This window comes from Fistularia commersonii, chromosome 24 (genome assembly GCF_037954325.1).
Source record: "Fistularia commersonii isolate RoL2024-O1a breed Wild chromosome 24, RoL_Fcom_v1.0, whole genome shotgun sequence".
NCBI classification, from domain to species: domain Eukaryota; kingdom Metazoa; phylum Chordata; class Actinopteri; order Syngnathiformes; family Fistulariidae; genus Fistularia; species Fistularia commersonii.
The window spans coordinates 4,195,132-4,220,116 of record NC_141307.1 but is presented as its reverse complement, the minus strand read 5'-3'; the positions used below and the strand labels follow the sequence as shown (position 1 = coordinate 4,220,116).

Genomic DNA, 24,985 nt, shown 5'->3' with positions numbered 1-24,985 from the left:
AGGATGAGGACGGATCCGAGTCCAATGCCGTACGTTTGCTATATTCAAGAATATTCCCGCTGTATGAAATACAGTTGTCGAATAGCTATCGGTTTAAGATCTCGATTTAAATAATCCGATATTGTTTTTCCCTTTTCTCCAAAGCTCCACGCCGGTTTTTCCAAGCTCAGCAAAGCTTGGATGCATAAAGAGAACCGGATACAGAGTCGTGGAAAAGGCTTCCAGGAGTATGAATTTACTAATCTTTCAGCCTCCAGTCTACGCTATCATGAAGTGTTAGCTTAACGGCTAATATTTCAGGCTTATCTCTAAGCTAGCTGATGGAGACAGATGAAGCGATCGAAAAACGGTTGAAAAAGCAGCGCAACTACGGTAAAATCGAGTCGTCATGCGCCTGAAAAGTTATCAGAAGTCTGCAAACACATGCATCTTTTTTTGGTTTCATAGCCCGCCGAGATTCACCGTAATCCGCAAAACTAAATGTTTTCTTGTTAGCCTCGGCCAGGAGCCCCGAGAGGGAGGCTGTGATTCCAGAACAAGAACCGAACTCCCGTTTGGACTCGTTCGACGACCGCAGTTGGCATGAGAGAGCGCGGCGTTGCTTTTTAATCACGGGAAAGGTCCGATTGTCACTCACAAAAATGGCGGTATCCTCAAAAATTGCAAAAGAAATCGACGCAGGTTTTCTAAATATTAGCACACCTGTCCGCAGCCATCTGAGAATGCTAGTGCTCTCACTGTTCACATGCTGTTTTTTGATTCAGCCCGGCCTCTTGTGCGCGCAGCCGCTGGCTTACGCGCTAGCATTAACCCCGAAGGAGAACGTCCTCCAAGTAGCAATTAAATTTTCATCCAGGCAATTATGACATTATTGTGTGTCATTATGGCTCCGGATATTCAAGCCCTCTCCCAAAGTGCGGTAATTTGGAGATCGCGGGGCTGCGAGGTGAATTAACCCAGCTTTTTGTTGATATTTAGCCGGACCCCGCGGGACCTGACGCATAAACAAAGAGCTGTTTTCGAGTCTCGGCCGAGCACTCCATCGGAGCCGCTGTCGGTATTTATCAAATTTACAGCGGGTTGAGCCGACATCACTCCCGGATACCGTACATTTATTATTAATACCAAACGTGAGAAGAAAGGAAAAACAAAAACCCACACGAACCCGGCTGCAGACAGATCCGGCCTCAGACCCCGATGCAAATTTTAACATTTTCTGGCTTGCGATAACATTCTTTTAAATCAAAGTCTCCGCGCCGGAGAATAACTTTTTTATTAGATTTTTCAAACGAGGCCGAGCAAAAAAAACCCATTGAAGTTTCAGATTATGTTCTATCTCTTCATGCGCTCGCGCGGTATAAATATATTTCCGTGCTCTTAGGTATCGGGGTGCTTTTAGAGCTGGCAGCGACCCGGCAAAGACCGAGGCGGCTTCGAACCCCAAAAATCCCGATCACGCCCCGCGAGACGCTCCGATTGGCTCTGAGAACGGCTTGCGTGACTCGTCTTTTGTTTTTCGAAAGGCACTGCAATGCTGCTGCGGCAATTATGAGATGAAAGCGTGTAATAACATGACAATTATTTGGAATATGTGAAAGAGGTTTTCGGGAGGCAGCGTTCCAACATTTCCCGCCCGAAGGCGGACGTGCGGCGTGGCGACAAACTGGAGTTTGACGTCCTTTTCTACACAGACTGCTTCTAGGAAGGAGGAAAGAATTGACAAAATAAAGTGCAGCTACGTGAGAGGGTTCACCTTGAATGCTGAAAAAAAAAAACAAACGTCTGCACTCTAGTTCATTGTTTTGGATCAGGGATTGATCATATTTTATTTTAAGGGATCCAAATATGCAAATATGTAAACCTTATACGTGAACACCAATTTTTACATCGATACACATTATGATTGTTGTCATTTTCAAGTCGACCGTCTCCTTTCTCTTCCCGTCTCGCTTGTCTCTGCGTCGGGTCTTTTTAGCCCGTTTAGCTCGGAGTTAATGCGGGAACTTGTGCAAGAGCTCAGAGGGTTACCAGCCCCTTTACAATTAGCTTAGCATTCACTCGCTCCGGATCAGCAGGGGTCGGATTCCGTGTCATGTCCGTGTCAAAGACAATGCTAACTTCCTTAGCATCAGCAGCGGGTGAACGTTACCGCGTCGCGTAGCTGCGTATGCTACGGCTCATTCGTACTCCGTGTAACTTAAGCTTCTATGTGTCTGGTAACGGCGCCCCCTTGTGGAACAGATGGGTACTGCAAGAGGAGAGAACGCTAGCTTGTTCCAAAGCTAGCTCGTCTCTTTAATGAAGACAAGGGAAACAACAAGAGGCATTTTCATGTGCAAATTTCAAAACGCCCGATGGAGGCCAAGCTCAAACGTCCCGACGCCGAAGTCGACAAATTCCATGAAATGTTCACTTCGCGGCCGTTCGGTCCTCGTCCTCTCGCTTCGACACCGTGCACGACGAAACGGCTCTTATTTCCGACCGAATCGCGGAATAGCAGATAAACACAAGAGTATGATGTCATTTACCAGTTAATTGCAATTTTCCCGACAGACTCCGTAGCCCTTTTGTGAGTTACTACATTGGGTTAATGAGCTCTTGTTGATAGCGACGCCATGTACAGATAGCGTGAGACTTAACGGTGCCTAAGGTGAAAGAAAATGATGCTGCACAGCAAATTATCTATAAACTGCGTGTTAAAGATCCAAGGAAGCAGGTTGATTTCATCTTTAAAATTCAGCGAGTCCGTCTTCTCTTTACAAAATCAGGATCGGCGTGAGCGAAAGTCGTGTTTTCTTTATCCTACTGTCTCTTATCGCGCTTTCTTCAACCTCAGCCTTTCGGTTTGACTTCTCGACAGCGTGGCGTGAAAAAGAAAAGAGATGAAACTCGCCAAACTCGCAGGGAGGTTTGAAGCCGGTGAGGCAAATCTCCCGGCTGGTCACGATCCTCGCCGCTTGTCAGCTCACGGAGCGGACGGACGGACGGACACGGTTCTTAGCTTTGCTTGAACGCGCTCATCTCCCCCGCCCTTTGCGCGGCCATCGACTTCCTCTTCAGAGCGGCGGCGGCGGCGGCGGCCTCGCCGATGCCGCGGTAGCTGTCCGTCTCCTGCGAGTCCTCGCTGTTCTGGGACTTGGTGCTGTCCTGAGAGTCCAGTTTCTGCTTCAGCGCCCGGCTGTGCTCCTCCTTCAGCTCCACGTAGGAGCGCGAGAAGGTGTGAAAGATGGACGTGACGGGAAACGCCATGAGGAGGATGCCGCTCAGGATGCTGCTGAGCGCCACCACCTGGCCCGGTATGCTCCTGGGCACCATGTCTCCGTAGCCCACCGTGGTCATGGAGATCACGGCCCACCAGTAGCTCCCGGGGATGCTGGTGAACTCCTGCTTGGCGCCCATCTCGCTCTCCGCCAGGAACACCAGCGGGGAGTACAGCGCCATGGCGACGCACAGGAACAGCAGCAGAAGGCCGAACTCCCGCGTGCACCGCCTCACCGTCAGGCCGAGCGTCTGCAGGCCCAAGGAATGGCGAGCCAACCTCATCACGTAGAAGATCCGCAGCGCCCGCAGGACCCGGAGCACGAGCCCGACCTTCTCCAGGTAGTTGTTCCCCGAGCCGGCGGGTTTCCCCCCCGCCGACAGGGAGTCCACGATGAGGGTGATGTAGTAGGGCAAGATGGCCACCACGTCGATGACGTTGAGCGGCGTGCGCAGGAACATGCACTTGCTCTGCGTCTGGATGAAGCGCAGCAGGAACTCCAGGGAGAACCAGCCGACGCACACCGTCTCCAGAACGAAGATGTTGTAGCACCTCTGGGAGCACTCGCCCTGCCGGAGGAGAGAAGACACCGGCGTTACGTCGCGGCGCCCGTTTCGCGATAGATCGGCGTTCGTAAATATTTTAAAAACATTACTTGCTCATCGAGTCGAAAGATTACGGTGTTTCATCCGTTTGCCTCGCGTTCGTTAATCGTTTAATTAATCTTGAGGTTTTTTTTTAACAAGAACTGGAAGCTTAGCGGTGATGCGGTCAGACTTGTTTATTTTTTTTTTTTAAAAACCAGAGGGTTGGATTTTATTGAATCTCACGAAACGGGGAAAAATAGCTTCTAAATAAACAGCGTGAAATTCCGCTATATATGTGGAAGGTCACGTGACTGGCGGCTAATGGTTCCACCCAACCAGCTAGTTTATTATTATTATCATTATTATTATCATTGTAATTGTTCTCCTTGTGTCGCTCCTTTTTGTTTTTTTTTTTTCAAAAAACCATAAAGAGCCTTGTAAACCACCGATTCGGCGGAAAAAGGGAAATTGAAACAGCCGAGCACTAAATGTATCCACTTACAAGAAAATATATAACCCAATTAAAATAGTTGGAATGGGTTTCAAACAGTTTATTGTCTTATTGCCTCAAAGGAAATTATCACAGTCCACCTTTTTCTTCAGTTTTTATCAACGCAAACCCCAGCTTTGGTATTGAAGCGACCGATTTTGTATTCTGATCTGCTTGTAACTTAAATCATGCTTAGAAATGCAACACTTTCGGTGACTCTTTCGTGACTTCTTTCCGAGCTTCGTCAGATTCGGACGATTGGACGTTCCGGCAAATATCCGAAGAGCCAAAGTCGGTCTCAGCTGCGAAGACGCAAGCTGTTCGTCACGAAACGCAGACATCGGTCCTCTTGGTCTTAGCTAGCATGATGTTAGCTTGTTTAGCAAAAAAAAAAAAAAAAAAAAATGACCCCAGGCTGTACGACAAAACAAATCAACCGCTATCCCAAGCTGAGATCCGTGTGGCTATGACATTAGCACTAGCATTAGCTGCTCCACTGCTGAGATCCATGTGGCTGTGACGTTAGCGCTAGCATTAGCTGCTCCACTGCTGAGATCCATGTGGCTATGACGTAAGCGCTAGCATTAGCTGCTCCACCTCTGAGATCCATGTGGCTGTGACGTTAGCGCTAGCATTAGCTGCTCCACTGCTGAGATCCATGTGGCTATGACGTAAGCGCTAGCATTAGCTGCTCCACTGAGCATTGTATCGCTATTGATCAGCCTCATTGATCTTTGTTGTACAATGAAAGGGGTCTAATTCATGGAAAGTTATTATTTGTATTATGAAATGAATCCAAACTGGTGGGGATTTTTTAATTTTTTTTTTTCTTAGCAGATACTGTGAATTGTTTAAAGTCATATTTTCGGATTCGGACGTCAATGATGTGTTTTCTGGACGTGACGAGAATTCAGGCACCTTGTTTGAGAAAACCATAACGATGTCTGCATGATAGTAACAAAAGATAACAATGTACGCCAAATCGCTTGTCTGGTTAAATTTATTTTCATGATTGGCTATGACATTAGCGCTAGCATTAGCTGCTCCAGTTAGCATTGTATTGGTATTGATGAGCCTCATTGATCTTTCCTGTCTGGCTTTGTTATGCAATGAAAGGGGTTTCATTCGTGGAAAGTTTATTGTTATTTATATTCAGAAATGCATCCAAACTGGTGGGGAAAATGTACTTTTTCTCCAAGGAACTGCTTTTTCACATTTCTTCTCAGAGGACGCTGTGATTCGTTTACTTCTTGACGGCCCAAAGTCATATTTTCGGAGTCAGACCTGCACGATATGTTTTCGGACGTGACTCGAGAATTCATTTGAGAAAAACAAAAACAATATCTGCTGAGACGACATAATGGTGACAAACAATATTCGTCACATTTCCATAGAGCACAACTTCTGCTAAATTTGACCACTGCGTTTAACCCTTCATGGATGCACAGTGCACCTACATTTTATGTCTTCTGGATGAAAAAAGTGCAAATTATGGACGTGGCGGGGGTGAGAAGACAAACAGCGGGTACTACTAGCATCGGGAGGGCATTTTAACTCTTTAAAAGTAAACTTTTCACATCCTTCCGGAGGTTTCCTCCCGTCCGGCAGCTCCGCGCGCTTATTTTTGAAATGCGAAATAGCTGCCAGCGTTTTCAGCCGAATAGAACCAGAACATTGAAGAGAGAAGTGTAAGCCGCGGTGTTTTTGATGGCTATTATTTAAAAACGGTCTCTCCGAGCACCCCACATCCACCTTGAAGGGACGGCGTCGGGTTTTATCCGCACCGTCTCCGAGCGCGGTCGACGGATCCGGCAGGATTTCACCATCAGGTGAAACTTCTGCCTCTGCGTATTTTCGGATTAACACGCTTGTCGGAGCCTCCTCGCCGCCACCGGCCCCAGCGTGGTATAATTGTTCGCTTTTTAATTTGCGGCGCTCCTGCGTGCATCGGGAGTCTATTGGAAAGAGGAGGGCGCTTTCTGCCACAAACGCATCAGTGTAATTCAAGGAAAGAGTGGAAGTGGGAGACACACAGCCTGACAGGAAACATAATGGCCGGCGCGTGAAAACGAGCGAGGATTTTTTGACAGAGACGTGATTTTTTTTTTTTTTTGGCGTCAGACTCCTATTCCCTTGGATGCGAGCTGACAGCATGTGGTTGGAGGGAGGATTTCAACTCCAATTTCTGTCTGTATCCGAGCCACAGCAGCGGCGCGGCGGTTAAATCCCCCTCCCAGCGTTTAATGCCACATTGGAAGACATTTGAATTTGCGCTGATAAAAAGTTTAATGACTTGACGGATCGGCAATGACGAAATCGAACTAATATATAGATCAATATTTATGTGGCAGAATTGATATAAGAATAAGGACAACTTTATTTATCCCGAAGGAAATTGTTGTGCCAGAGTTTCAAGTAAAAACATAACAATAATAAATAATGGTATGAAGGAGAGAGAACAAGAAATGCAAATAAAACCGTAAAGTGTGAAAGTCAAGGCTATAAAGTGTTTTAAGGTCTTAAAAAGTACAAAGATTTGAATTTGAACCAACGCGACGTCTGAATGTTAGCGTCGCTCACTTATTACACAACACTGTTTTAGTGCATAGTGATCATAAAATGATCTGGTGTCATCTTACGTTTGTTCCGCCGTCTCGTCGCCATGGAGCATCCAAAACGTTTAAATATGGCCGAAATATCGTCTGACAGCCGAATATCCCTCTGTTTTCAATTTCAAATCCACGTTGGCGTCGCCGCCAACAATCCGCAATCAGTCGGGAACCGACCCAAACATCCGTCAATCATGATCCGCCCGCCCGCTAGCGTCGCTAGCCGTTATCGTTTTAGAGCCAGAAAACAGTTGCGAGGCGCGTTGAGGAGACGTCGGCCGTATGTTTGAGCCGGATGACCGCGGCGTGCCGAACCCGCTTCCCGCCCGCTGCATGCTGGGAAAAAAAAACCCTGAATTCAATAACCATTCATTTCACTGGCGTCACATGACTTCACGCCTGTCTGACGGCTTCCCACGCGCTGTCAAGTGCATTTCCCCATCCTTGCCGTCATTTTTGGCCGACCCGAAAAAAAAAAAAAATTCGAAATATCCCGTTGGGTTTTCAGTCGGAGTCATTTCACAGGAATTACAACAAACTGGGAGATTTTGTCGACGAGGTAACGGTCGTTCACCCGCCCAAAGTTCACCAGCTTTGAAGCGTTTTAGTAGCAGATGTTACAGCAGTTTGGAGGAACTACTTTGTCCGCTTGCAGTGAGGGAGCATGGGTGGGCAAACCGGCGCCAAGAAAAGGAAGAAAATGGATAAAAAATATATTCCTTCGCTGTATTTACCGTAAATTCCGGACTATAAGTCACTGTGGTTGAAACGAGGCGGCTAATTTATGGGTTATTTTTAGGCAGTCGAGCTTCATGACGCCCAAATTGTGAGCCTCGTCACATCGGACCGATGAAATTACCGTGATATTCTGGAACCGTTTAAAATCCGACACCAAAAAAGACATTTTTAATGGTTTCAGTGCACGGGGGAAAGACCGAGTTAGACATCCGACAGGTTTCACTCCTTTCTTTCACACTCTGAGGAGTTTGGCTTCACCTTTTCAGACTCTAATCCGGATAAATCCCCCAAAGTTGTACTTAAGTTCCTACCTCCATCAGCAGAACAACCCCTTCAATCTAGTTTCTGCTGATAGATAAGATAAGATAGTACTTTATTGATCCCATAGGGGAAATTCTTTGTTACAACAGCGCAACGATCCCAATATCAATAAATATAGATGTTAAATAGAAGAAACATATGAATAGAAGAAACAACAATAGCAGAGATAACAATAGATAACAATAGACAACAATAACAACAGATATGTCCTCTATTGTAAGTCGCTTTGGACAAAAGCGTCTGCCAAATGCAATGTAATGTAATGTAATAACAGAATGAGAAAAAAAACAAGGGAAAAATTGGGGTGAGAATGGAGGATAAAAAAAAAAAATCAGAAAACAAGCAATCATAATCTAGACCCGCCTTTGAAACGTCTTCAAGTGAAGAAATTCAAGTCGAGTTGCCGCGGCAAAAAGATTTCGACAAGAATTCTCGCGTCTTACCTGCGCTTACCCGCCGTAATTAGGGTGTATTTTCACTCCCGTCGCCCCTTTTTGTTTTAAGACTGATGGGAGTGCAGGAAGTAAATGACTAATGGCGGTTTAATTTAATGCGCGGTTTTCCATTTTAAAGGTCAGTGTGTCAGCCAGTACCAGTAACCACTTACTCAGATTAAGAAAAATCTTTTATTGATCCGGGAAATGTCTTTGTTAGCGTGTAATTGCGGAGAGACACTTAAGAAAGGGAAGAATCCTTCCACTCTGACGCAAATGAAATCCGCACTCGGCGACGGGGAGGTCGGCGTTTGGATTTCCGTCTTTTTCCCTTCCATTTCATCATATTGTTTCCAAATATTGGCACCGTCGTTCTCGTGGAAGTCCCGGATGTGTCCGAACCCAAAGGAGGCTGATTTACGCGATTTATGACGATCGACCCGACGGAATCAAACCGGATAATTACATCACGGTCGATATTTATACTTAATGGCGACGGGAGACTTAAGATAAAGGCGGGAAGCCGCCATGTCGGATTGGAGAGTACGATTCACGATGAGCCGCCTCTTTTCATCGCTCAAAAGCAAAGGTCGAATGATGAAACTCCGCGGTGATCGACGATCCCCTTAGCAAGGCGCGGACGTTAGCGTTTGAAATTAGCATTAAAAGAAATGTTCGTTTAGCACATTCAAGACTACGGTAAAGATGACATCCTGCTACTTCGTCGCTGACTTTGACAAGCGGCATGGATGAATCGAAATCTTCAAATTAAATCTCAGATCCGCCACGAAGCGACGTTTTTTTTTTTTGTTTTTTTTTTTTTTTTTTGCAGGAAGACGAAAATAAAAACACTTAATCAGGGAATTTGGACGGGAGCTGAGAGCTTTGTCTCCCGGGACACAAACTGCTTTCAGTGTTGGATTAGATTTTGGCACAAGTCCGGCCTCCCGTCCCAGGAGGACCATTAGTCAATATCCCATGTCTTTTTCCCTCAAGTGCGTCTCCTTCCCCCGTGGCAAGAAAATTCAATAAAACACGACCCGCCAATCCGAAATATCAGCGGACGGCGTTCCGCTTAATGGCCGACGAGCCGTGGTTTTAAACCTTTACTAATCCCGACGTCTCCATGGCGACGGCAGAAGTGTTTTTCAAACGCTTAAAAGTGAAAGACGTCCTCCTGTTTCATGTGTCAAGAGGCCGTTCTGCCGGCCGCTCGCGGCGCAGCGGGGACGGGCAATTACAGACGCCGCACTTTTTTCTCTTAGCAGTCAGTAATCAAGAGGAAGGAGAAATCCGACATCGTTTTCGAAAGGCTTCGAAAAACTCAGGCTCAAAGATTGGTCTTTTGACGCCGGAGGTGCAGGAAGAGCCCGCAAAGGTCGTTCAGAAAATATTTGTTTCTCCAAACCTGTTGTTTCTGCGCTATGTGTATTCTAGACCAGCGACCAGCTACGATAATCGGTTAAAAGATGAATCAAATGTTTTACTTTTAGATCAGGAGAGAGAAAAAATAAAACACCTTACATTTTCATCCTGTACTTGAAAAAAAGCCATTTGTGTCACTTTCATAAAAAGCCAGTCGTGTTTATTTACAGTAATTTTCGGACTATTGAGCGCACCTGATTATAAGCCGCACCGGCTAAAAGTAAGTAAATATATATGTGTACATATAAAGGCTGAACTTGCGGGTGTTCACATTGTGGCACGTTTTTTTTTACTTTTAATTCATTACATACTGGTAACATCCATAAATACGTACTGGAAATGAAAGCATTAATAATAAATCACACAAGGAAAAGCCCATCAGTTTTTCATCCCTGCTTTATCCTCATCCAGCTAATTGGTATCTTGGTCGTCCGAGATAGCGCGCTAAAACCACAAAAGTACATTTATAGGATTGTATACATTGTATACATGTTACATCGTGACATCCGATATTTACACGGAAAGATGTTACACTGGCAGTTTTGGAGCTGTTAGCCGTTAGCTTTGTCGTCTTCTTCTGTGTCCAAATTGAACGACCTCAGAATCTCACGGTCATTTAATCGGTCCGATGAGACAAGGCTAAATGTTTTGGCGGCGCGAAGCTTGTTAGCCCCCCCAAAAATTCATAAATTAGTCGCGTCGTTGTTTAAGCCACGGTTTCCAAAGCATGTGGAAAACAGTAGCGGTTCATACAGGACTGTCTCAGAAAATTAGAATATTGTGATAAAGTTCTTTATCTTTTTTAATGCAATTAAAAAAAACAAAAATAACTTCTTCATGATATTCTAATATTTTCACTTTTCTTAAGATGTAAGCCATAATCAGCAATATTAAAATAATAAAAGGCTTGCAATGTTTCATTTGATTTGTAATGAATCCAGAATGTATGACATTTTTTTTTTTTTTTTTAAAACAAAAATTGCTTTTTTCACGATATGCTAATATTTTGAGACAGGATATTTGAGTTGTCTTAAGATGTAAGCCATAATCAGCAATATTAAAATAATAAAAGGCTTGCAATGTTTCATTTGATTTGTAATGAATCCAGAATGTATGACATTTTTTTTTTTTTTTTTTAAAACAAAAATTGCTTTTTTCACGATATTCTAATATTTTGAGACAGGATATTTGAGTTGTCTTAAGATGTAAGCCATAATCAGCAATATTAAAATAATAAAAGGCTTGCAATATATCGGTTGATTTGTAATGAATCCAGAATGTATGACATTTTTGTTTTTGTAATTGCATTACAGAAGATAAAGAACTTTATCACAATATTCTAATTCTCTGAGACAGTCCTGTAGTCCGGAAATGACGCTATGTATTATTTGCAAAGGCCTCAATGTGACTTTGTGAGAAAGTCGTGTGGTTTCACGGTATTTAATGTGAGCGTCGGGCCGCCGGGAACGACGTCTTCCCGCCGCTCCTCTTAATCTCCACACTGTTCGGCCTTTTCCGATACTTCGGGAAGGTACTGCCATTTCACTTTCAGGCGCTCCTTTCCAAAAATTACCGAACCATCGACACGACTTCATACCCCTTACTTTCCAAACCTATCCATCACCGCAACCTTGGGTTTCAACAGAAAAGCGGGAAGGACGACAAAACTCCGCCCACTTTCTGACCAACAGCAGCTGTTTTTTTTGACAAAGGAAATAAGATAAGATAAGATAAGATAAGAAAAACTTTATTTATCCCAAGCAAAACATAACAGTAATAGATAATAGTAGGAAGGAAATAGTAGGAAATACTATAAAATATAAAGGGTCAAAGTTAAGGCTGTTTTAAGGTCTTACAATACATTACATTACTTCCCCCGAATCGTATTTTTGAAGCTTGCCGATGTTCACGGAGCCGCGGTTGAGGAGCACAAATCACCCTCGCCGTGATAGATTGCCGGCTGCTTTGCGCTGGGATGGCAGCGGAAGAAGAATGATGCTCCCTTCATCTTTCACACGCGCAGACTTCTGCTAAAAATCCCTTTTTTTCTTTTTTTTTTTTTTTCATCGCCGTATTTGCACATATTATACTTTCTCTCGCCGTCGGGCGTTTCAGTTTCTGCTTCAAAGTGCCGGGGATTTGCATCAGAGGAGCGCGAGCGGGTTAGTCGAGCGCCGAGTCACCGAGAGGTTACATCCGAACTCCCGGGTCTTCACGGGACGAACGGGGACGGGGCGGGTCTCCCCGAGATACCCGGCGTTTACCGATGCTATTCCGGGAGAGGAAAATCAACAAAACGCTCGAGACGTTTAACCTCGGATTCATCCGTGAAAAATGAAAGGCCGTGCGAGATTTCTTTTTATTTGCGCTTTTTTTTTTCGCCGTGTGAGGGGAAAAGAAACGGCGAGGAAGGTCTCTCGGCCACCGAGAGCCGATTTAGATCCGTCGGAGGGACTAAGTGCTTTCCGTCGATTCTTAAAACCTCCTAGTTTCAGCCCGAGTGCAAAAAATCTCCACTTCCTGCGCTTGTTTCCCCGCCGACGTATCAGGGGTTTTTTTTGCACATCTGACGGTTTCATTATTGGACTTCATTTACTATTAATGCTCATTCATGGTGGTTTTCTTTTTTTTATTTTATTTTTTTTATTATTATTTGCTTGGGTGACGCGCGTCCTGCCCTGATCCCAGCAAGAACGCCGCTTCGGAAGGCGAACCAGGAAACATGGTGTCCTGCGGCTGATTTAAGATTTTTTTCCGGTATTTTTCGGTGGCAACAAGAGCAGGAGTCCCAGATTTTTTTTGGCCGTTTTGTTTCTCTCATCGCTTTTCTGGTTCCACTTCCCGCAAAAGGGCGTCCCCGACCCCCGCCATTAATAATACAAATAATAAATTACGACTAGCGTGAAACGCCGCTACGCCCGTTGGGTGCCGCATGCTTTTTTTTTTGCAACTTTTTACCCGTCAACATGGCTGCTAAACGCAAGGCAATGCAAACACAAGAAGTGAAATTGGACATTATTTAAAGCACATGAACATTTTTGTAAGTTTTCTGGACTCTAATTATGTTCTCCCTTTCATTTTCTGCAACCTGTTTCTTGATATCGACTTGTATTTACTGGCGATAGCGAACGTTCTAGGAAAGAGACGGCGATGGTTGGTGCGTCCATGAAATACAAGGCGCCACATGGACGGAGAATTCTTCTGCGCTAAATCTTGAGCTACCTCCGTTTCCAGGAAAGGGAAGAACAAAATGGATCATCCCTTCAGTTGCAACCCTGTTAATGGATCACCCATCTGCAAGTGAATGCAGCAGTTTAACAACTTCTCGGCTAACACATGCTAGGTCCTTTTTTTAAGGTTTGTTCTTGCAGTATTTTGCAGTATTTCTTGTATTAACCCGATATATGTCTGGAATGTTTGTTTTTTTTTCGCTTGCCGATATCTAGCCATGTCCGCGTACATTCAGGGGGCTAGTTACTAGCTAGTTTGCTAGCTAGCTTCTGAAGTTTTAAACGAGTACATTCTAGTGTCGGAAGCAAGGATGCTAGGATGAAGATGCTAATGTGGCTGATATCTGCTAGCTACCATTGCACGTTGTGGCTAGCGGGCTAGTGTTAGCAGTTTTGTGACGCTTCAGTTGTGTTATTTTGTCGCGTTAGCGGCCGTAGGTCCATTTTGGCCACGTGACAAATTCGGATGCAGGATTCCGGTGTTGTTTGTTGTTTGGAAGCTATCGTTGCAAGGCTGCTAAACGGATACCGCCGGAGAAAATTACCACGCAAGCGTTCCAAGCAACGCGGTAATTCACGCCGAACCGCCAAACCGGAGCGTCGGGAGATCTGAGATTTCCAGGATTCCGCGCCAGCACGTGCTTTGCCCTTCAAAGCCTCTGGCAAACATTATACATAAAAAATACATGTACGTCGGAATCTCGAAACAGTCATCCGAGGAAGGGATCACTTCATTGGCTCCATTAGCGAAGGGAGAACATGTGAAATAAAACTCTGGCCGTCAGGCCTAATGAATACTGGGATGCTCTTTAATGGACGAGGAAGACGAGATGTTCTAATTAGCAGGAGTTCTATGTTAATGCACCGCGTTAAGCCAGATTTTCATGAACTCACAAGCTGCGGCGCTCCGCATTTGCATGAACAGAGATCTAAAAAAAAAGAAAGAAAGAAGTGGGATGAGTAAAAGCCGCTGCTGGCGAACGCAGAGGTTTTCAAGGCCGCTCTCGTCGCCGCCGGACGTGGCAACAAAAGCGCTCAGTCCGACGCCTCGCGTGGCCGCCGAGAGCACGGCAGCAGAGCGCAGCCGCGCCGACGGTTTTCCTCACGCTTTCGTTTGCGTTCCCCAACTAGCAGCCGACGGAAGGGAGAATGTCCGCCCTGATCTCAGCGTGCGGGCTGGTTTGGAAGGCAAAACCGGAAGCATCATCTCTTGCAACTGCGTCGACTTATTCTGGTATTTATCGGCGCGGCAATCGGAGTCCGAGCGCTACGCGGGCTAAATTTTTGCCGTTTTGGTTTCCCGCACTTTTCAGGTCTTTGGCTGCCGTTGCTTTTTTTTCTACGTTTACTTCCTGACCCGCGGCGTCCACGACTCGAAGAGTCCTGAGGTGAAGGCGGTTACGACTCGTTTTTGCAACTTGACTTTTTGACGGCTGCCAAACACAAGGCGGCGCGTTGAAGAACAGAAGCGCCGTTAATTTTGGGAGTGAAAGTAGACATTTTTAAAAAGGGAGAAGCGCACATGAACATTTTTGTCATTTTTCTGGACTATAATTGTGTTCTCCCTTTTATTTTCAGATAACAAACGTCTGTTTCTTGATATATACAGTATGTCTGGCCTACACCTGTTAGATTTCCTCATTGGCTCAGACTGTGGTCGTTCTGATTTTATGTCCGACGTACAGTGATCTGTTGTGATTTACTTTTCACGGTTTCGCTACTTCACGGATTTGCATCGTGCATTGTGTTCTGCAATCTGATTGGCTAAAAAGTCACTCCGCTTCTTCTCCACCTGTGCGTCAATAACGTCGCAGTTTAATATGTACCCGACGTAAAACAGCTCGCCAAATTTACATGACGTACGTGCAAATTCTCTCTCTATCTATCGCAGATAAAGCTAAACTTCTGGACATGCTAAGGGAAGGTAAAAGCTATGCGGCTGTAGGTCGGCATTACAAAATTAACGAATCTTCCATTCGTTCCATAAAAAAGGAAGAAAAAAACACAAGGACGACAGCAGCAATAAGTTTTAATAAGGATGTATAATAATTGGACCCCCGCGAAAAACAACCGTATTCTGTAACCGGAGGATCCCCGGTATTTGTTTGCGATCTCTCCTCCGACGGACCCCCTGGCTTGATGGCTTGTCTTCTCTCGGTTTCCGCGAAGGTTGTGTTGACCCGTGTCCGTGTATCGGAGAGTCGCCTGCTGATTTCGTCTGGTTCTCCCCCGCCCGTCGCGCCGCCGCCTTTTCAGCGCGTTTATGACTTGAGTCCTCGGTCTGTGTTTGCTGAGCTTTATTGATAAATCCCACATTCATTTTGAAGCCTGCTTTCATCTCCCCGTCTCTCGGCAACGCCTCGCGCCACTCCGGATCGGATAATGACTGAAAATGGCCTTTTTGGCAAAGCTTCTGAAGTTTTTCCGGCTAATTTCTCCGACTGTTGATTTGTCCCTCTGGCACCTTTCCATCCGTGCACTTCCTGTCGCACCGCCGCGGTTAGGACTCGGCTCCGGGCCGAGGACCGACGCCCTGGCGTCTTTCTCCCCCAGCTCAGATCCAAAAAACCCCCCTCCGAATTGGATCCGAGGCCTTGGATCCAATTCCCGACGCCTCCGAATGACACAAAACAGCAGCTTGATTAAAAAAAATCGTGACCGGTAAACACCCCGAACGGATGATTAGCTTAGCTTAGCTTAGCTCCTGCTTGTGTGGGCGCTCTCGCACTTGCGCGGTCAGTTTGTTTGCGACTGCAGAAGCGGGCAGACGGGGTGAAGGCGCTTATTTTTTTGTTGTATTCCTTGCCGTTCAAGGGTCCCTTCGGTGGCGTCGAGGAAAAAAAGGAGCATTTGTTTATCTGGGCCAGTCTAGCGTGTTGCGTCGTTGTTTAAGCCACGGTCTCCAAAGCATGCGGAAAACAGTCGCGGTTCATACAGGGCTGTCTCAGAAAATGAGAATATTGTGATAAAGTTCTTTATCTTTTTTAATGCAATTAAAAAAAACAAAAATGATGATATTCTAACATTTTGAGTTTTCTCAAAATGTAAGCCATAATCAGCAATATTAAAACAATAAAAGACTTGCAATGTTTCATTTGATTTGTAATGAATCAGGAATGTATCACATTTTTGTTTTAAAAAAAAACAAAAATTACTTTTTCACGATATTCTAATATTTTGAGACAGGATATTTGAGTTTTCTTAAGATGTAAGCCATAATCAGCAATATTAAAATAATAAAAGGCTTGCGATATTTCAGTTGACGCCTCCGAATGACACAAAACAGCAGCTTGATTAAAAAAAATCCTGACCGGTAAACACCCCGAACGGATGATTAGCTTAGCTTAGCTTAGCTCCTGCTTGTGTGGGCGCTCTCGCACCTGCGTGGTCAGTTTATTTCCGACTGCAGAAGCGGGCAGACGGGGTGAAGGCGCTTAGCTTTTTGTTGTATTCCTTGCCGTTCAAGGGTCCCTTCGGTGGCGTCGAGGAAAAAAGGGAGCATTTGTTTACCTGGGCCAGTCTAGCGTGTTGCGCGTCACGGGGATGAAAGAGACGGCCCTGATCAAGCCACCTCCGTTCCATCCCTTTATGCATCGTTTCAATGCGTTACATTTTAACACCCTTGGTTGCAGGCTGCTGTTGAAGCATTATGAAATGTGCTTTTAATACTTCATAGCCTGTTGTTTGTGTTTTGGCGATTGTTACGGGTTCCCTTTTCACGTGGTACCGGTCGCCTCCTCTTGGTTTGTCAACATGTGTCAAACTCGAGGCCCGCGGGCCAAATGTAGCCCGCCGCCTCATTTTATGTGGCCCGCAAGAACATCTTAAAAGGTCAGATTGTCTTAAAATAAAGAAGTAAAACGCGTGCATTAACCAGGAACTGCATTTCCTACAATACATGCCGGTCATGTTACCCCATGTTACCATCAATGCCGCTTTCAAAAAGCGGAGTTGAGAAATACAAACGATTCCTAAATGTCCAGGAATAGGAAAGTTGATGCAGATGGAAGGCAGATACATGTTTGTGCTTCAAAGAGAAAAACAAGGATGTTGTTTGTGTTTGGTTGTCAAAGAGGATAATCTTTGTTTTGCTAAGCATGCCAACGTTAGCCTTCCAGAAAAATAACAAATTGTCCAAGAATTGAAAGCTAAACCGCAATGGCAGCAGAATGTGTTCAAGCTAGCTTCATTGTGGCTGAAGAGCAGCAGTTATATGTTGCCCTTTTAGGGCCCTCGGTGAAAATAAGTCACTCGCCCCTGGTGTTCTTTTGGAAGTTGTCCTTTTTTTCTCAAAAATATATATTTTTCTAGTTAAAAAACAAAAGAAAAGGCAACATACCGTATTTTCCGGACTATAAAGCGCTACTTTTCACACGCTCCGAACACTGCGGCTTAAACAATGATGCGGCTAATTTATGGATTTTTTTTTCTTGCTAACAAGCTTCACGTCGGCAAAACATTTAATCGCGTCACATCGGACCGATGAAATTCTGAGGCTGTTTGAAGGAGACGACAAAGCTAACGGCTAACAGCTCCAAAACTGTCTGTGTAACAACTTTCTGTGTAAATATCTGATGTTACAATGTAACATGTATGCAATCCTATAAATGTACACATATATTTATTCAGTTATTTTGAACCAGCGCGGCTTATATTCAGGTGCGCTCAATAGTCTAGAAATGACAGTATTAATATTTTGTGGGCATTTTGTTGCTTGAGTCGCCTCCAAGCCTATGGATTTATCTGTTGCCTCTGCATTTTTGCAACTTCTAGCGGGATTTACTCGCGTCCGGGCTAAGAACGCTCGCGCCGATTGGACAGTCGGCGCCAATCGTTGCAAATACCGCGATCCCCCTCTTCATGCTAACCGCAGTTCCTCTCTTTTAATGAATCGCGCCGTCCGCCAAGAAGCACCTGTAGGGCAGCTCGTCGTTGTAAATTGGCGCCGCGGCGAGGCTGTCGTCTAAAAACGTCGCCGGTCACACCTGTTGAGCTTCTAATTCAGAATTCCAGTGAGAAATATGATGTGCAGAACAGCACGGCTTCATTCTAGCTTCGGTCTTCAGATTGAATTTCCACTTTAAAGATTACAAGCGTCGCTCCCGAGACCCTCCAGCCCCCGCCGACGAAGAAAGAGCCGGAGGCCACGGGGTTTTTCTTTAATCATGTCGGGCCTGCTCATATCAACGTCAGGAGGTGTATTAATGTGATAAAAACCAGACCGGAGCCGGCTTAGCCGAGGCGTCAAAGGGTGACGGCGGACTTGAAAAGGCTGGGCGGTGAGACGCCGTCGGCTCTAATATGGCTTCCGCGCTCCGCCTGTCACAAAACTGTGACAACACATTTAGTCAGCGGGAACAATTAAGGCCGGGGCGGCGGCAAACACTCCCCTCCCCGCGGGGATGAACGCTCTTAAAAAGCAGCAACAAGTGCGAAAGATCACCTCTCGTTTTCAGACCCAATTAGAAAGCGGAGACGCCGCGGGCGCGTACTTTTACGCCGACGTCCTGGAACTAATTGACATCGCCGGCGCTCGGCGGGCGCCGAACTCAAGCGGTTTAACTTGCAGTCACACGACAAGAAGGGCGGGAGAAGGAAGCCATTCCTGTCTATTAGAGTCAAGAACGCCCGCTTTCATCCCTCCTTCCCGGCCAACGCTTGCCTTTTTCACTTTTACGACAGAATAAAAGACCCGAACGCTTCATTAATATTCACTGGTGTGTGTGAAGGTTCTTCTGAGATTCTCCCGCCTGAGTGCATCGTGTGTTCATACCCGTTTTCCTAGATCTGCAAAAGGATTCTGCAGCACAGACTTTTAACAGAGGGATAAGAAGAGAGGCTGCAAACCCACTGTGACTCCACCAAACTGTATACAAGCGCCGATTTTGAACTGAAACGGCGCGCTAATAGCTACTCACTAGTGCACTAGAAGTGCAAAAAAAACAAACTTTTTTTTCCCGTCCATCCAGCTTGCGGCTCCGAGCTCGACATGTCGACCCGTCGACCGGATCGCCAACCGTCTCTCGCCCCCGCGGGTTCATCCAGAGGACGCCTCACTTTTCCCGGCGACCGCAATTCCCTGGCAATTAGCAAGACATGCTAACAAGCCGACCGACGTGGCCGCCATCGGAACGGGACCTTCCGTCCCAAAAATGTTGCGTCGCCGATCAACTCACATGCAAGGCTAGTATCAGTTTCTGGGCAAGCGTGAGCCATTGATCAGCACTCTTGTCAGTTTTGTAACTGCTATTTTCCGATCATGCCTTTAGCGATCAGCGTATTCCCGTGCCGTCGCTATTGCTAACTTGTCGCTAACATCGCTAACGACTATGCTACTTTTCTATTTCTCAAACGCGCCTCAAAACAAACGCACCTCCACGTACGTACGTATGCCCACGACTAATCTTTTCGCGCCCCATTCATTCCTCTTTGCCTTCCGGCCACAAACACATGGTCGCACCAGGTCGCCGCCATTTTTGTAGTCCTTTTACACACACACACAGACGCACACACTCTTTATTATATTTTAAAAAGGGAGTTTCCTGGTATTCCTGCGTGCTCATATTGTGACTAAACAGTGCCAGTGCTCAAATTCCCATCTTATTTATCGAAACTATCATAATTGTTAAATATTGACATTATTAGATAAATACCTTTTTCTTGAGACCGTATTCCACTTTTTAGTTATTATTTTCCAGTTTTGCTGGTGACGGCCCGACCGTAGGTGAACGATATTCCGATAATCGTCATTGCTAATTATTAGTTATTGCTAATAACAAATCCATTCACTGCACAGCTATTGGATTCCCGCGTGAGGCGAGTGCACAGAACAGTGCACGGATTTATCTTTTACCTCTTATATGAGAGGAACGTGCACACTCCGGTTACGTCACCGTAACAGATGGAACTGGGACATTTACGTGAGCCGGGGTCGCGCCGCCGCCGTGACCTCGAATATTTGCCGCCGTACATCCGCGGGCTAAAAACAATGCTAATGAGAACACGTTAGCATACTTGCTATTCATTTGTCACCGGGGCAAATTCGGCAAGCAGAGATGCTGTTATTTCCCTGAGTTCTCTTTTGTTTTGTTTTTTTCAGCGGGGAAGCGTGCATACCTGCATGTGTGTGTGTGTGTGTGTGTGTGTGTGTGTGTGCTCCGCTGATTGATTGAAACATCAAAAGCCGCGTTCCCCCCCCCTCCAATGCTATCGTCCCGTAATGAAGTCGAAATGGAAGCTCGCGGTCGGCGCTAATCCTTCCGCCGTGAATCTCTCTGCATCGGGAGAAATCGGCGAGCCCGAGGTTTTCCGAGCGTTTTTTCTGGATTTGGCAAAAATGCATCTTTTCATTTTGCAATGGTGGATTCAAGGAGCGGCGAGGGAAGAGGCGGCGTAGTATGCCCGACATAATGAGCGCCCCCCCCCTCTAGTGAACGCGTTCCCAGATAACAAGGGTCCATACGCCGCGTGATTATCATAACAGACTGGTAGTCCTTGTTTTTTCTATTTCTCAAACCAGTATCTCCTCACAAAAGCCAAGGTCTTCTATTATGCAGCGCGATTGAGGGCCAAACAAACACGGGAGACGCCAGCGGCGGCCGCGTCCAATGCCGCGATCGTCAAAAGGAGCTGTGTTTACATTCCAGGCTGATTTTTTTTTTTTGCGCAATTTGAATGTCATTTCTGGATTTTTTTTTTTTTTAACGACGGGTTTTCTAGTAATTAACTGTCCGTTCAATGGAAATCCTTCTTGACATCGGGGTGATTTCAACCAACGCTGTGTCAAAACGTCGTTCGACACCAAAACCCAAGTTGCCAATGGTCCGGTTAGCATCTTGCATGCTAACTGTCATGCCATTTCCATTTACTTTCTGTTGCTTAAAAAAAAAAAAAGGATAAATAATCAATTATACATCATCACAAGCCATTGTGAAGCAAATTCAGATTGGCACTAAATCCCTATATTTTTAAGCACAAGCCTCCTTTAATGCTTTCTTTTCCCTCATCAATCCACGATTCAAGTCGGGGAAAGCTTTCCCCGTCTTTTCCGCGATGCCGCTTTAATGGAATCGACGGGGACTTCGTGGTCGCGGTTTGCATAATCACGGTGTTACATAACAATAATGGGCTTATTTGGTGTGCGCTTAGCCGTGCATTCGTATTCATTTTTTTAAGAAGCAGGTCAAGACCAACTGGCAACCGGGGAGGGTATTTTCAGCCGGATTTTGCAAATTCATATCTGGAAGCTCATTTGGTGAACATGCACGGGTGTGAGAAAGCAAAGCCCCTTTTCTTCGTATCCCGTGTTCTTCCTCATGTTCGTACATTCGAGTTCCACTCGGCGATGGCGAAGACGCCGAAGCCCGGTCGTCGTCACGATTCACTCCCGGGTAAATCCGAGGATGTGGGCAGCCGCATCAACATAATCTGAATTCCAGCGCGACGGCAGTAAAGCAGCCCGCGGGCTGTTCTCGAAAAAAAAAAAAGGGAAAAATTGGAATCCCAAGACCGACAGGCGCGGCGCTCGGTGCCAGGATCAGCATCGCTGTCGTTTTCACGTTTCCCCGTCCGTCCGGCGGGAGTATTTACGCAACTCCTAGTGGGGTCTACTTTACTCAAAAAATTGAACATTAACATTTTATAGAGAAGGAGGATGTTGAGCCGCATTTTGTAATAACGGTGCATTTTGTAATAAACGTCCAAAATGTAATTACTCGCATTTTGTAATACATTTTGCGGCATTATGTAATAAGTTATTACATTTTGAGAAGATTATTACAAAATGCACTCGCAACTCGCAACATTCTCCAGGAAATGTAATAACATGGAATTTATTGAATATTCTTTATTAATGCAACCTTTGAATAGTGCACTGATAGTAATTGCTAAGTACTGCTACTAGGCTAATACAGTGATACTCATAATAGGCCTAGCTTTAACAAATACTTTAAAGTAAAATAAAATACAATTAACAAACAAATAAACTATGCTTTAGAATTGTTATTACATGATGCACCATGTTATTACATTTCCTAGAGAATAAAAAAAGCTGCATTTTGTAATAATCTTCTCAATATGTAATAACTTATTACATAATGCTGCAAAATTTATTACAAAATGCGGTTTTATTACAAAATGACATGAAAAAGTTATTACATTGTGGACGTTTATGACAAAATGCACCGTTATTACAAAATGCGGCTCAACAAAGATAAACCGTACGAGTATAAAATTTATCACCAGGTTTTTTTTCTCCTCGCGTACTTTTTGAATTAATCCCGTCTTTCTGAGCATCTTCTCATATCTGCCGGCGTTTGACCGCTAATTCAAAAACGTACTCGATTCCAGAATCGCACGTTTCACATTTGACATTTGACAAGAGTCAAATGCGCATTTTTACATCCCGTGCAAATCCGATGCAAACGATTCAATAACAGATTTTTTTCCTCCGTTATCTTGCAAAACAGGGTGACGAGGTTTTGGAGCCAATTCCCGACCGACATCGGGTGAAAAGCGGGGAACTTTTAATATCTAGAGCTGCAAACTTGCAGTGGATTATTTTGCAAGAAATAAAAATGAGAATTTTTTTTTATATTATGCCATGATTTCACCCGAAAAAATTCTCCCCCATGTGGCCCCGGAGCTAAAATGATTTGGATCTAAAATAACGCAGTTAAAAGCCAAAAAGGTTGACTTTTCGACGGAAAATAATCTGCTTATTCCACATCATGACGCCGGAACCCTTTCGCGCAAATGGAAGCTAATATATTCCTCCCCTGGCGACCAACATGGGAATGTAGAAAAGCAGAAAAAAGCAAATGGCAACTTATTCGCTGCAGTGATGACAGTTTGTGTTTCCTTGTCAAAGAATTAAAAAAAAAAAAAAAGCACACACACACACACATCCGCTTCCCAGTTAGGATGCTGGATTCAAAAAAGTCAACTAAGTAGAGTTTTAAAAAAAAGTCTGCGCACCAAAAGTGCTACAAAAAGAAACATGACTTAATAATAATAATAATAATACATAGGATTTATATAGCGCTTCTCATGGTACTCAAAGACGCTTTACAAGTGAAAGACAGAAGAACATAAACACAATTTATTTGACTGATTTTGACTTATTTTCACTTATTATATACTCATTATTTGACTTATTTTACATGCGTGTGTAGACACATGGAAGAAACATCGCCCACGCGAGGATGCGTTTTTTTTATGCAAAATAAGCCGTCTTTCTTTACGGAGCCCTTTTTGCTTTTGTGGATTTTTTTTGGAACTCTACAATCCGTGAGCGTCAACAACCTCCTGGCTTCGCGCGCAGAGACGAGATTGGACTTTTTTTGGAACTCGGGAAACGACTCACCCTCTCCTCCTCCTCCCTGAGGTCCGGCATGGTGCTGACGCACAGCGTCACGGCGGTGATGGCGACGAACAACACCGACAGGCAGGCGAAGATCTTCCCGGGCAAGCCGGAGTGGGGGTTCTCCACCATGTCCCTCAGTCTCCGCATGCAACCCCCCGCCTGGCCGTCCTCCGACCCCCCCGGCTGCTGGCTCTCCTCGTAGGACTGCGGCGAGGCCAGCTCGGCCTCCTCCTCCTCCAGCCTCTGCTGCTCCTTGTACTCCTCCTGCCGCAAGCGCAGCTTCCTCAAGCAGCACCAGTCCAAGTTGTTCTCCTCCACCCCCCAGTAGAGCAGCTCTTCCTGGAAGGACAGGGCGCACATCTCCCTCAGCAGCCGCAGCTTCCCGGCCGCCAGGAAGGTGACGATGGTGCGGAAAGCCAACGGGCTGCGGTCGAAGAAATACTCGTTGCGGCTGCCGTCGTAGTCGTCGCACACGTCCATGATCTCGGCCTCGTTGCTGCAGCCGTGCAGCTTCCCCAGCCTGGTCATGGGGAAGCGTTCCAGCGTCGACCAGGGGATGCGGTATTTGATGCCCCCCACGTTGATAATGGCCGCGCCGTCGTCCCCGTCCTGCTGGCGGGGCGGATGCTGCGGGAGGAGCTGGGCTCGCTTGTAGAACAAGCCCTTCTTTGACGAGACCTCCTGCGGGTTCTCCACGCGTTTAAAGTGGAAGGTGGTGAACTGGTGCTCCGTGCTGCCCGCCAGGAAAGCCACTTCCTGGTACATCCCTGCCCGTCAGCCGGGGGACCCCGGTCCTGCGCGGTGCGACGGGAGGGACGCTTCAGTCCGAAGGCGAGGCGACGGCGAGCTCGTCACGCGTTCAGCGGCACAGCGGGTCCCTGTAGGGCGGAAAAGACGGTTTAGCGTCCTCTTTTAGAGGGTTAATCCACTCCGGAGAGCGTCAGGGAGGTGGGGTCCCGGCGGAAGGGACTAGTTTGAACCACGAATTCCCCGCTTCCACACAAAGCACCTGTTTATTTCTCGTCGAAATCGTCTCGTCTTGGCAACCGGACTCGTATATCTTCGCTTGAAGACGCTTCCTCCAGTGGTTCTTAACCTTGTCGGAGGTACTGAACCCCACCCGTTTTACATGCGCATTCACCGAACCCTTCTTTATTGGATCGAGGATCATTTCGTTGATGGGTACAAAGAACAGGCGGAGTAGCCTTTTCATGGAATCTGGCTCCCGTCACCTTGAATCCAGCAAGCGCTATGTTCTTGTAGTTCCCATCTCCACGTAGCTGAAGGAAGCCTTCCCTTAGTTTTGCCGGTGCCGGACTAGAATTGCTCATCTTGTCTTTGCAAATCATCCAGTTAGGACATCGATTCCAATCGCGTTCCGTCATACACGTGAATCCGTATTGTACGTATTCTTCCGACCGCTTTGTTTTTTTGCCCGACATAATCAGTATGAAGGGATTAAAATATGAAGAAAGAAATCACATGACGTACCATCACGACAGTCACAAGTAACTGCAACCGAGCGCGCC

At 45.8% G+C, this 24,985-nt stretch overlaps 2 protein-coding genes across 3 annotated transcripts in view; one reads left to right on the top strand and one right to left on the bottom strand.

Moving 5' to 3' along the window:
* Positions 1-24,985, top strand: part of slc66a2 (solute carrier family 66 member 2) — a 67,778-nt gene that overhangs the window by 29,298 nt on the left and 13,495 nt on the right. The window lies entirely within an intron of this gene.
* kcng2 (potassium voltage-gated channel, subfamily G, member 2) overlaps positions 1,794-24,985 on the bottom strand; it is a 28,473-nt gene continuing 5,281 nt past the window's right edge. The window contains exons 2-3 of the mRNA XM_086171712.1: positions 23,457-24,334; positions 1,794-3,828 (exon numbers count right to left, since the gene is read on the bottom strand). Of these exons, the coding sequence (XP_086027838.1) occupies positions 2,998-3,828; positions 23,457-24,221 (1,596 nt within the window). The 5' untranslated portion in view covers positions 24,222-24,334 and the 3' untranslated portion in view covers positions 1,794-2,997. The remainder of the gene's footprint in view (positions 3,829-23,456; positions 24,335-24,985) is intronic.